Source organism: Pelophylax lessonae (genome assembly GCF_965119305.1).
Source record: "Pelophylax lessonae genome assembly, chromosome: 4".
Classification (NCBI taxonomy): Eukaryota; Metazoa; Chordata; class Amphibia; order Anura; family Ranidae; genus Pelophylax; species Pelophylax lessonae.
This window is the reverse complement of record NC_138771.1, coordinates 463,970,269-463,983,575: the sequence shown is the minus strand read 5'-3', so window position 1 is coordinate 463,983,575 and position 13,307 is coordinate 463,970,269. Positions and strand designations below refer to the sequence as shown.

General features: G+C 45.0%; 1 protein-coding gene across 2 annotated transcripts in view; it reads left to right on the top strand.

Moving 5' to 3' along the window:
* The window catches only part of GEMIN5 (gem nuclear organelle associated protein 5), a 197,877-nt gene that overhangs the window by 35,148 nt on the left and 149,422 nt on the right, over positions 1-13,307 (top strand). Inside the window, exons 5-7 of one of the 2 annotated variants that reach the window (XM_082256099.1) lie at positions 1,873-2,024; positions 9,636-9,755; positions 10,938-11,070. In XM_082256099.1, coding sequence (XP_082112225.1) covers positions 1,873-2,024; positions 9,636-9,755; positions 10,938-11,070 — 405 coding nt within the window. The remainder of the gene's footprint in view (positions 1-1,872; positions 2,025-9,635; positions 9,756-10,937; positions 11,071-13,307) is intronic. The other variant, XM_082256098.1, reaches the window with a different exon arrangement.

Genomic DNA, 13,307 nt, shown 5'->3' with positions numbered 1-13,307 from the left:
AAGGTAGTAGGGAGGAATCGAGCAACTATAGACCTGTGAGTCTGACATCAATAGTAGGCAAATTAATGGAAACCCTATTAAAGGATAGGATTGTGGAACATCTTAAATCCCATGGATTGCAAGATGAAAAACAACATGGGTTTACTTCAGGGAGATCATGTCAAACAAATCTTATAGATTTTTTTGACTGGGTGACTAAAATAATAGACGGTGGAGGTGCAGTAGACATTGCATATCTAGATTTTAGTAAGGCTTTTGACACTGTCCCACATAGAAGACTTATCAATAAACTGCAGTCATTGAGCATGGACTCCCATATTGTTGAGTGGATTAGGCAGTGGCTGAGTGACAGACAACAGAGGGTTGTAGTCAATGGAGAACATTCAGAACAAGGTCATGTTACCAGTGGGGTACCTCAGGGATCTGTACTGGGACCAATTTTGTTTAATATCTTCATAAGTGATATTGCAAAAGGCCTCGATGGTAAGGTTTGTCTTTTTGCTGATGACACAAAGATATGTAACAGGGTTGATGTTCCTGGAGGGAAACGCCAAATGGAAAAGGATTTAGGAAAACTAGAAGAATGGTCAGAACTCTGGCAACTGAAATTTAATGTGGATAAGTGCAAGATAATGCACCTGGGACGTAAAAACCCAAGGGCAGAATATAGAATATTTGACACAGTCCTGACCTCAGTATCTGAGGAAAGGGATTTAGGAGTAATTATTTCAGAAGACTTAAAGGTGGGAAGACAATGTAATAGAGCAGCACGAAATGCCAGCAGAATGCTTGGATGTATAGGGAGAGGTATAAGCAGTAGAAAGAGAGAAGTGCTTATGCCGCTGTACAGAACACTGGTGAGACCTCACTTGGAGTATTGTGCGCAGTACTGGAGGCCATATCTCCAGAAGGATATAGATACTCTAGAGAGAGTTCAGAGAAGAGCTACTAAACTAGTACATGGATTGCAGGAAAAAACTTACCAGGAAAGGTTAAAGGACCTTAACATGTATAGCTTGGAAGAAAGAAGAGACAGAGGGGATATGATAGAAACTTTTAAATACATAAAGGGAATCAACTCGGTAAAGGAGGAGAGCATATTTAAAAGAAGAAAAACTACCACAAGAGGACACAGTTTTAAATTAGAGGGGCAAAGGTTTAAAAGTAATATGAGGAAGTATTACTTTACTGAGAGAGTAGTGGATGTATGGAATAACCTTCCTGCAGAAGTGGTAGCTGCAAATACAGTGAAGGAGTTTAAGCATGCATGGGATAGGCATAAGGCTATCCTTCATATAAGATAGGGCCAGGGACTATTCATAGGATTCAGATTCAGATATATTGGGCAGACTAGATGGGCCAAATGGTTCTTATCTGCCGACACATTCTATGTTTCTATGTTTCTATGTTAAGAACATGCACATTTCAGTCAGGTAGTGCGGTGGTTGGGATTCGAACCAATGACCATAGTACTGCTAGGTGGAAGTGCTAACCACTTGGCCACTGTGCTACTGATTGAACAAGAATTGCCATTATTTTGTTATTTCACCTTTCTATCCTTTAAAGGTGACTGGCAAATTGTTACAATAGAATACTGCATTTTTCACATGACTATGCACCTTATAAAACAAAGGCCTCTGTATTTAAAAGACACTTTTTAACAATTGTATTTATTTTACCTGCTTCGCAATGGACATTATCCAGATAACACATCTGTCTGAACCAGGGATTAAAGCTATTCATGAATGATGAATGCTATAAAGTGCCCGTTTTTTTTCCTTTCTGCCCAGAGCTGCAGCTGAACGTGACGTGACTGGCAGAAAATTCCGCTATCTCGGGATCATCATTAGTAATGTGTCTCATCCCTCCCAGGTACAAGGACGGCATGATCGTCCTCATAGATATCAGCCGCAGAGGCGACGTGGTGCATCGTCTGCGTGGACACGATGATGAGATCCACTGCCTGGCATGGTGCCCGCATCCCCGAGAGGAAGAGTTGAATCAAAAGCTTGAAGATGCACCAGGTATATCCGCTAGCTAATCTGTTAAAAATCCACTGACAACCATGTGTTTCCAGAGATAAAACACATCATTTATTCAGCCATTCTCTTTGTGTGTCGGTTTTTGCAGCAACTCTTGTTTCATTTGTATTCTGTAGCGTTTAAAAATTGTTGTTTAAAGTTGTACTCCAGCAAATCATGAAATCTTTGCAGTAAAACTCCCTAAGGGCACATAGCCTACTTTTGGACGACTCAATTTTTTTTATTCCTAATCCTACCCTAGCTGGCTAAATTGCTAAAGTTGCTGGTTTCATCTTTAAATGCCTGTGAAACAGACACACAAAACACATGCCAGTGAGTTCTCTGGTTCACTCTCTGTTATCCTGCTGCATATATGCCTCCACACATGGTGCATGAAAGGGAGGTTGTGCAGCGCAGAATCCTTTAAAAAAAGGCTGTGCTACCAGGAGTCAGAGTTGCTTGCTGAATCTGAATGCAGAGAATGAATGTAATGTAAGCTAAATATACTGTCCTTGTTTAGCACAGAAGCAATGCCCCCTAGATTACTTTAGCACTTCACCTGGACGTCTAAACAGCAATTATAAGTGGGTGAACTGTTTCACCTGCCAAAATATGTCTGTTTATACATTTTTTGATTCCCACACTCCTGCCGCATTGCGTTGCTTATTTTTTTCATCACAGCAGTTTCCTCTGTGACCTCCCTGTCTCCAGCCTGCTCACTGGACACCAAATAAACAACATCTAAATTGTTTTTGTATTCTTTAATGGTATGTGCCCAAACAACACAACATGACCAGATCTGAATGGGTACCAATTAGGGATAGACCGATTATCGGCAAGGCCGATGTGCACTTTCCCTGATATATCGGTATTGGCCCCGGAACTGGCCGATATTGCCGATATTTTTGTGACGTCATTCTGCCTCCTTAGGCCACCTCCCTTGCCTTGGACAGCCTCGTCTGGAGTAGGGACTAGTCTCGCAGTAGTGTATCACAAACATACACCCATCCACAGCAGCCCAGTGCCAGCCAGCCACCCACCCACATCCACAGGAACTGTACCAGCGAGCCAGCCACAGGCACTGTACCAGCCAGTCACCCACAGATCCTGTGCCAGTCACCCACCCACCACAGGGTGCCCGACAGCCAGCCACCCACAGACAGGGTGCCAGACAGCCAGCCACCCACAGGCCCTGTACCAGTAGCTGGCCACCCGCCACAGGGTGCCATCCACCACCGGGTGCCAGCCAGCCATCCACCACAGGGTGCCAGCAAGCCAGCTATTAAGCATTAAACAAAAATGAACATGTTCAGTACCAGATTTGTGTCAAAAATCTTTATTTTTCAAAACTTTAAATGTATAAAATATCGACCGATTGGACTACGCGGGCCTTAACTTACCTGGGCACCCAGATGCCAGCGGACCTGAACCGGCTTTATGATCTGAATTTCCCTCCCCTATTAACGAAAGTTCGCCGCATCCTGGAGTCTTGGCACTCGGGGTTGCACTCCTGGTTTGGGAGGTGCAACTTGCTTAAGATGTCGATCCTTCCCAAATTCCTGTACCTCTTGCAGACCTTGCCGGTGAAGATTCCGCCTGCCTTCTTCGCCCGAACACACAGTGTGTTTCTGAAGTTTGTTTGGGCTCATGGGAGAGCTAGGCTTGCGCGGGCTCATTTAACGTTGCCTAAGCATTATGGCGGACTTGCCCTACCAGATGTGGCGAAATATCACCGGGCTGTCCATTTGGGCAGGCTCCTTGATTGGCAGCGACACGGGGCCGACAAGCTGTGGGTGCTGATGGAGAAGGGTCAGACGTCGACATCGTTGGAGGGGTTGCCGTGGATTGCCGGGGGCACCCCCCCGGAGGTTCGGGCACACCCCACGATTGGAGAGACGATTGCGGTCGTCCGTCGAATCTTTTCGCACCCCTCCATCTCTTCACTGACGTCCCCCTTGTACCCTATTTTGGGGAACCCGGGATTTACCCCTGGTGTGGAAGATGTGGGATTTCGGGGGCTGGTGGACCGGGGGGTCTCTCAGGCCCGGCACTTCCTCCGAGGGTCTCGTTGGCCATCGATGTCGGAACTGATGGCCGGTGAAGGCCCTTTTCAGCTGGACTTCTGGCGTGCGGCTCGGGTACACCACTTTCTCCACTCACTGCCGGACCCTTCCTCGTTTGTTCGGGACCTCACCCCTTTTGAAGAGTACTTTGTAGGGAGTGGGAGGCTACCGGGCTCCCTGTCCAAGTCGTACAGCTTACTGGTCACCCCGGCTGAGGATTTTGTACTACCAGGTCTAGGGAAATGGGAACGGGACCTGCGGCTGGACCTCACCCCGGCACAGAGATTGAAGGTTTGCACATTGGCACTGAAAACGCCGACGTGCACAAAATTGCAGGAACTAAATTACAAGATCCTGACCCGTTGGTATCGGGTACCCTCCACGTTACATAAAATTTTCCCAGATGCGTCGGACGTCTGCTGGAGGTGTCGGGAGGAGGAGGGCACGATGCTTCACGTCTTCTGGCCTTGTCCCCGGCTTCGGACCTTTTGGACCGATGTGCGGGCTCTTTTGGGGGAACTTTCGGACCGGGTTATTCCGGACACTCCGGAGTTCTTCCTTCTTCAGATATCTCCTATGCCGATTTCCAAAAGCAAGAAATCGATTATTCCTCACGTGCTGTGTGCGGCGAAAGCTTGTATTCCGATGTTATGGAAGTCCACTAGGGCGCCAACGATTAAAGACTGTATGCGCAAGATGGAAGATATAAATCGTATGGAGGATCTCACCCTTACGAAGCAGCATCGCAGGGACCGATATGAGAAGATTTGGGGATTTTGGAACTCCTTTGTGCTTTCTGACAAGGGGAAATCGCTGATGTGTGACTAACCCCGGAACGGGCACCACCGAGGGGCTGCTCCGTGCGGGGGGACTTTTCTCCTTCCCTCCCCCCCTCCCCCCCCTTTTTTTTTTTTTTTTTTTTTATTGTCGTGTCTGTCCCTCTCTATACCACTTCTCTATTTTGCTCCTATCTGTATCTTCTCGGTGTCCTTCCTGTCTCACCTCTATCTAAAATTGGGGTGTAACGGTCAGGTGGGCTCTCATCTCTAGTTACAGGTTGCCCTATATACCACACTAAGCTTAGTCATTGCAGGGTATAGGGACAAGAGGTGGTCCCTCCCCTGGTTGTAGGGGAGGGCGAGCTAGTTCTGCGGAGTACGGGAATGTTAACTGTCTGGTTGTGATATTATGACGCCCTGCTTTCTTGGCTGTAATGTCCCTTGTTATACGTTATGGCATATGTATATTATGGTTGTCTTGCCTACCGTTTCTCCTTCTCTAATAAAATAAAATATTTGAAAAAAAAAAAATATCGACCGATGCGTTGTGACCAAAATATCGGTATCGGCCCTGAAAAAAATATATCAGTCTATCCCTAGTACACATAGACCTTGAAGAACAATCCGTAACACAAATTTAGAAAACCATAGAAGAAGAGTGTACTGCAATAAAAATGAGTCACTAGCACCATAGAGGTATACTTCCAAATTAAAACTACCAATGAGATGAAAGTTGTTAGACCTCATTAAATCCCATATACATACACCTTAAAATAACAGCTAGTACAAAAATTTCAGAAGTACAAGATTCAGAACCTGTACACATGGTCTGCAAGCAGTCATACCCATGATATCAATGCACGCCAAAAAACGTTTTAACAATATTTTTGAAAAAGGGGAGAGTAATACCCTAGGGCAGTGATGGCAAACCTTGGCACTCCAGATGTTTTGGAACTACATTTCCCATGATGCTCCTGTACCCTGCAGTGTAGTTGAACATCATGGGAAATGTAGTTCCAAAACACCTGAGGTGCCAAGGTTTTCCATCACTGCCCTAAGGTGTCTGGGAGGAGAGAGAAGATGTAAAAAGAGTGGAAAGAGAAAGTGGAAAAAAAATGTAGGAAGGGGTAGAGGAAAAAGCGAAACGATATGGCAAATGGTGGGGGTGATGGACCCTCAATTCAAATCCAATGCAGAAAATGCTAGCAGGTTAGGATAACGATAAGTATTCATCTGAATAGTAAAACAAGTCCCAGTAAAGCCATTGTGTGTTGTGCTTCTCTATTTTGTTTCTAAGAGTGGCAGTCAAGTGCTCCATGTGTTAGATGTCCTTCACCCTGGTGAACTACAGTATATTATTTAATACTCCTACATGTTAGAAATAACCAACAGTGTGCTGTGCTGCACAGCTTAAAAAACTCAAAATGTAGTACCTTCTAAGTCTTTGTTTTTTCTGGTGTGCAGGGAAATATGGAAATTTATACATTTCTAAAAATTATACTAGAAATGCATAAAATGCAATTGGAGCTGAACTGCAGGCACCTAATTAGATGTGTCCATGGTTATATGGTTAAATGCATTTTACATAAAACTTTCAAAATGCCTGAACCTCTCTTGATATTGGAACTGGCTGTGCTGTCTGGCAGGGGAGGGTAGAGCACTAGATTAATAAAACCGAATTACAAATCCTCTGGCAAATAAAACCATTCACAAATATATGTACTGGGTTTTATCTAATTGCCCGAACGTTGAGCTTCAATGATTTTGAAATCAAAATACAATGTTTCAGACAACCAAATGCAATATACCTTATAACAGTGAGGGAATATTTATCAATCCCGTGGCACAAAATGGCATTGCTAAACCTGAAACCGAGAGATTTTAAAACCCATTTACTATTAGGCTACAGCTTGATCCATAGCATTAACACTGTTGTAAAGTAGCACTGTGATAGGGAGGGGTAGAGGAAGAAGCCAAATGATAGGGCTAATGGTGGGGGTGACAGATCCTCAAATCCAACCCAATGCCAATCTAATACAATGCTTCCAATCCACCCATTGGAGGACTGAGTGGTTTGCCATTGAAAATGGCAATGGCCATGACTGTGGAGCCCTGTGTGCGGCGGTTTCGCCGGTGGGAGCCCCTCCTGATGATCTGGTTCTGACTCCTGGATCTTTTCACTTCCTGATTGCCGCTCATGCAGTACATATTATCCTGGTGGATGCAGGTGCCTGTTTCTGCTGGTTGGTAAGTCTGATGGGGGTTCTCTCCTCTCTGCTGAGGATCACTTAGTGCCTTGTGCCTGGCGACCAGGTGGTGCTGCCATAGCGGTGGGGGGGTATCCCATCCCTTAGCAGTGTTTTACACTTTTTGTGGGGTACCCCTTGTGACTCATGGAGTGTTTGGAGCACATTTCCTCACCCAACCTCCTCTCATAGGCTGCTGGACCCTCTGGGTCCCAACCATCCATCGATGCACCGACTGCTGTCCTGGAGTCCTTTGTGTCCCAGGTGGAGGTGGTTTTCGGGCGACGGGCTAGCAAAAAGCACCCCTGCCTTCCCCTGCCTCTTCTGTCTCATTAGATCCTGAATCTGATTCTGCCGCCGTGAACATGGGAGGCGGGTTGGACCAAGGGTAGTGGTCCCTTCATCCAGAGGTGTTTCTTCAGTTGTGCCTCTGGTGGGGCATCCCTGAAGTGAATCTGTTGGTGTCTCGGCTCAATAGAAAGGTGCAGAGGTTTGTGGCATGGCCACGGGATCCTCTGGCGGATGCCACAGACACGTTGGTGGCCCCGTGGGGTCGGTATCATCTGATTTATGCCTTCTCTCCTCTCAAGCTTCTGCCAAGACTTCTACGCAGGATCGAGGCAGAAGGAAATCCGGTCATCTTGGTGGCTCCGGACTGCCCATGCCAGGCTTGGTACGCTGATCTGGTGTGGCCGGTCGCCGATGTTCCTTGGAAGCTTCCTCTCAGGGACGATCTGCTGTCCCCAGGACCAATCTTCCATCCTGCCTTACAGTCGCTGGCTTTGCTGTTGAACTCCAGGTGCTGATGGATAGAGGTTTATCTGAGTTGGTGATTTCAATGCTGTTAAAAGCTAGGAAATTTACTTTTAGGAAAATCTACCATCCTACGTGGAAGATGTATATTGCGTGTTGTGATTCTCTTGGGGTTCCTCCTTGCTTCTCGGTGGCTCGGGTCTTGACCTTCCTGCAACGGTAGGTTGAACAGAAATTTGCCTTGAGTACCATCAAGGGCCAGGTGTCGGCTTTGGCGAGCTTCTTCCAACAACCCTTGGCCCCAGCTTCCTAGAGCGTGCCTTTCTTCAGGGTGTCCGACATTTGGTTCCTCCAGTGCGGTCTCCGTTGCTGCCGTGGGACCTCAAGTTTGTACTTTCGGTCCTCCAGAAGCCTCCCTTTGAGAATCTTCAGGAGATTCCCTTTCTTATGCAGGCTCAGAAGGTGGATTTTTTTTGGTGGCTATCGCCTCTGCCCACAGGATGTCAAAATTGGCGGTGTTATCCTGTCATTCACCTTACTTGGTGATTCACAGAGACAGGGTGGTTTTTCTCCACTGTCCAAATGTTGTCTCTGATTTTTCATTTGAATGAAGACATTGTGTTGTGTTGTCTTCCCTGTGTCCCAGGCCGAAACATCCGAAGGAAATTGCCTTGCATGCCTTGGATGTGGTCCGGGAAATTAGGTTGTACCTGGCAGCTACAGAGTCTTTTTTAGGAAGTCAGACTTACTATTTGTGCTCACGGATGGGCCTCGGAAAGCGTTGTCTGCTTCCTCTGCGACCATTTTCCAGATGGATCAGACAGACTGTGGTTCAGGCCTATTCCATCAAGTGTCTGATTCCTTCTTTCCCTGTCACTGCACACTCTACTCGGATGCTCAGTGCCTCCTGGGCCTTCCGTCATCAGGTATCAGTGACGCAGGTTTGCAAGGCGGCCACCTGGTCATCGGTGCACACTTTCACAAAGTTCTATTAAGTGAATGTGTTGGTATGTGCGGATGCTTCTTTTGGCTGCAAGGTTTTGTAGGCTGCTGTTTAGAGGACGTGAGCCTCTTTGAGGGTGTATTGTTTTTTTTCAGGTGGGCTCCAGTTGTTTTGGTTGAGCTCCTGTTGCCTGGTTGGCTACTGTTTAGCCTGGGGATTTTTTTCACTGTTCCCACCCCTCATGTTTAACACTGCTTTGGAACGTCCCAATGGTTATGAAGATCAGGAGCTGTGTCCTTCATGATTGAAAGAGAAAATGGGATTTATGACTTGACGTAAAATCCATTTCTCTGATTTTCATTGACGGACACAGCACCCACCCATCTGTGGAGTTATAATTCTTCTGACACTACTTGTAACAAAATGGGGTACCTATAGCAGGGAAAGGGAGTATACCCCCTGGGACTGCCCATAGGCATAGCCAGATTATTTTTCTGCCTAGTGTCCTACTCCTGTAGGGGGCAGTATAACCCAATGGTTATTAAGATCAGGAGCTGTGTCTATCCATGAACATCAGAGAAATGGATTTTACAGTAAGTCAAAAATCCCATTTTTGGGTGTACAAAAATCCTTCACAACGTGTTACTGCAAATACAGAATATTTTTCCTTTAATTCAATCAATAGCTTTATTCTAAACACTAAAGACATCTAACACCTATTGTGTTTTTTTTTTAATTCGGTAAATAAAAAGTCCAGCTCCATACATGTCTGTGCTCTGTGCCCTCTGTGCTGGATCCCATCCTGAGCCTGTGTTCTTTCTTTTCATCAGCAGCCGAGCAGAATGCAGCCAATGGAGACCTCCTGCCAGAGACTGAGAACAAGGGCTGCTACCTGGCCTCAGGCAGCAAAGATCAGACTATCCGTGTATGGAATTCCTCTACAGGAAAAGGTGGGCTCCCAGGGACTGGCATACCTTACTGCATTGTTATGCAAACCATAAATGTGCGCAGGACTTCTGCATACTAAGACTGATGCATTAAAGTTGTTTGCAGCTGATTGTCATTAGACTCCTATTAAAACAAAGATTAAAAAGCATGCTATACCAACATAGCTGTTACAGACAAAATGGCCTTGATTATCAAACTACAAACTGTGTTACTGTATACTAGGTTTCTTCATTCTTTAGCATAGGATGTCGCTTTATAGAATACCAGTGGCTCCTGGGAGCTGTTCTGTTGATCTGAATGCCACTCATACTTGCAACAACAGCCATTTTCAAAGTCACCTTTACAAAAAAAGGTGACTGAAACGCAGCAGTTAAACCACCAGATATTACCCAAAAACCAAGTTTACTGCTGCCGTGTTGCAAGGGAGTGATTTGGGACATGCTACAAGGCATTTTAAAAGATCACTGCTGTGTAACTAGAGACTGTAAGTGACTCTTATAGGAAACTATGACTAAAGGCATGTAAGAATTGTTCAACTGCTACAAGATCACTTAAATGACTGATGCCATGTTAAAACACACTGCAGGTGAGCGAGAATGCATCTGTCAGCAAAATTTAATAGTGCAGAGCAGAATGAAAATCTATACTTTCTAAAATATTTATTAAAAATACTCAAGAACAATGAATTGCAGCTTACCAGTTCTAAAATGTTGTGGCTGCTTCAGTTTTCCTTATTTAAAAAAAAACCTTAACTGCAGTCTAGAAAGCTCATTCTAAATAACCTTCAGGACCCCCCAGTTTGATCAGTCTAGTAAATATTTTTTAAACCATTCAAAGTCACGAGGAAGGGTGCCCTTAAAAGCCCTGGAATCTCATTGGCTTTTTATAATAGTCTGAAGAGAGTTAAATCTAAAAATTATACATTCTGCTCTTGGCACTCTCCTCCCTTTAACACCAAGTTTTTATTGTTGCCTGGAATTACTTTGTGAAGAAGACTTTTTAGATTTCTTCCTGTTCTTATGACTATAGGACAAGACATGAGGGTAGCTGCCAAACATTTTTTGTATTAGATAGAGTAGGGAACAATGAAAATCCCTGACATAATATTTTTTTTTGTTGCAATTTATGATATTGGAGAGATGTCTAATCGCTTCCTGTTACTGTTTTCTCTGTTGTGTTTCTAGCTGTTTCCACACTAAAGTTGCCCTATTTGAAGCGCCGTGGAGGTGGCATTGATCCAACCATCAAGGAGCGCCTATGGCTGACACTCTACTGGCCACATGGACATCCCACTCAGTTACTGTCCAGTTGTTTTGGGTTAGTAGTAAATAGATCTTTCTGAAGGATCTTTTTTTTTTTTTTCATGGAACACATTGTGTGTAACACTGGTCAATTTTTTTACTAACCGTTTCACTGGTTTTGCTAACACCAGACTTCATTTCATAGTTTTGTATAGCATGATGTGTGTACCTCTTCCCTTCATTAATTAACGGTGTTCTTTCTTTAATTCCAGGTGCATCATAAAAGAGGTGTTCAAAACGTGGCTTTAGGCGCATTTTTAATCCTGCCTTTTCTTGCCCTGGAGCATAGGCTTTCAGGGAAGGAAAAAAACATCTTGTGCGCCTGACGCTTATGACATTTTAACAGTTTTTTGTTTTGATGCACCCGGAATTTATTTAGCTGATTTAAACTGGAGGTTCAATTGGGCTTTACAATTAGTCAAAAACTATGAGGCAGCAAAGGCCACGACATCATCACAAGCTGTGCTTTGTGAATGTCAAAGAGCACACCGTGGCTGGGGACACAAAATCAGCACTAGTGTGAGCCATAGCAGCTTCTCTGATTCAGCAAGGAAATTGATGTATAGCTCCTGCTCTACTAGCCGTGAAACATAAGGCAAGCATTTTTAACTGGTTTGAAGAAAACGCATTGTTAATGATAAAATGACTGAGGTAATCACAGAACTATCCAAAGTTGTAAAAATGAAAATGCCCTAAGTTGGGTCAGCTAGTTCCCAGGGCTTTTGCCATAGTGTTCATATATGTACAGCATTATAGGGGACTTTTTTGCTTAAGCGCCTCTTCCAGCGATGCAATAGCCGCAATCTCCCTCATTGCCTTTGCCTGATTTACTTCCAAGTTTGGCATCTTTGGTCATCTTGATTGGCTGGGGCAGGATGACCTAACTCCTGAGCATGCACACGGAGTGAATTCATCCTGTTAACAAAAGGCATGCTGTGAATGTACACTGAACTGCATATTTGTGCCAGAAATGTGTTTTTTTTTTTTTTTTTTTTCTTCTTTTTTTTTTTTTTTTTTTAAGATTGTAGTTCTACTTTAAAGAAAATGGTGGTTGTCAACAAAAATTAGACGCTTCCTTTTTAATACCTAACTTTCTGTGGAAGATGAACAGAAATAGGGTAGAAAACATCTGCACTCCAGCTGTGTAAAACTACAAATGCCATCATCCCTCTGCCCCTGAGAGTCATGTCAGTGGCTGTAAGTCTTGCAGTGCTTCATGGAACTTGTAGTTCCACAACAGCTGAGGTGTGCTTTAGTGCCATGGTTGCCTACCCATTGGTTGGTTGCAATTGGCAATATAGACATTAAGAGTTATTGGGAAAACAGCACAGTAGTGATATCGACAAATCTCGCTCCAAATCTGGTGAGACAAGCAGTCAGGTAGCAGTACATTTCAGACAGCAGGATTAAAGCCTCATACACACCACTAGATTTTTTATTTTCTTTTATTCAACTATCTAATGTTAGTGCAGTGATCTCCCCTGATGTTCTATTGTTTTCTGACGGGGAACGGCCCATCCCCCACCCCCCGCCTGCTAGAACACTGAGGCTGAGAGCGCTGATCGGGAGTCGGTCGACTGCTGCTTTTCCAGCATGCATGCTTATCAATCAGAAGCCAGCCAAATGGTCAACTTCTGTCGGACCGGCTGCCATACACAGTGCCGCATGTCAGATAGTTTCTACTGAACCGGCCAATGTCACCTGACATTCGGCCTGTGTGTACTAGTCTTTACAACTTAAGGCTGTACGCACAAGCCTAGGCACAGTCACATATCAGGAAGAGCACTTCTTTCTCTATCGCTCATTGACAGACGTAGTCCTCGGTGATACAGCACCTTCGGGTTATGTTGCCTCCACAGGAGTAGGACTAGACAGGAAATAAAATGCTCTGGCCACACCCTAGGGGCAGTCCCCGAGGGTATATCCTCTCTCTCTCTGCCACAGCAAATCAGTTTTTTTCTGTCTAGTCAGGAGTAAGGACCTAGATACCTTGCTGGGATCTTCGGTCCTGGCAGGATTTTTTTCTTAAGATTTTTTAGACAGCTTTTTTTTCTCCAGTGTTCCTGTGAGATCTTCAAGCAAGAAAGCTGAACTGGGCAACGGGCTGGATGTTGAGATCCGGTGGTCACCCCAGTTCAGCCTACGAGCGCGTGCAGGCCATAGCTCTGCGCTGGGTCGGCCGCGACATAGTCCCACTGGAGGGACTGACCCCGCGAGTTAAACGTCTCGCTGAAACGCCAAGGACCATGAGTC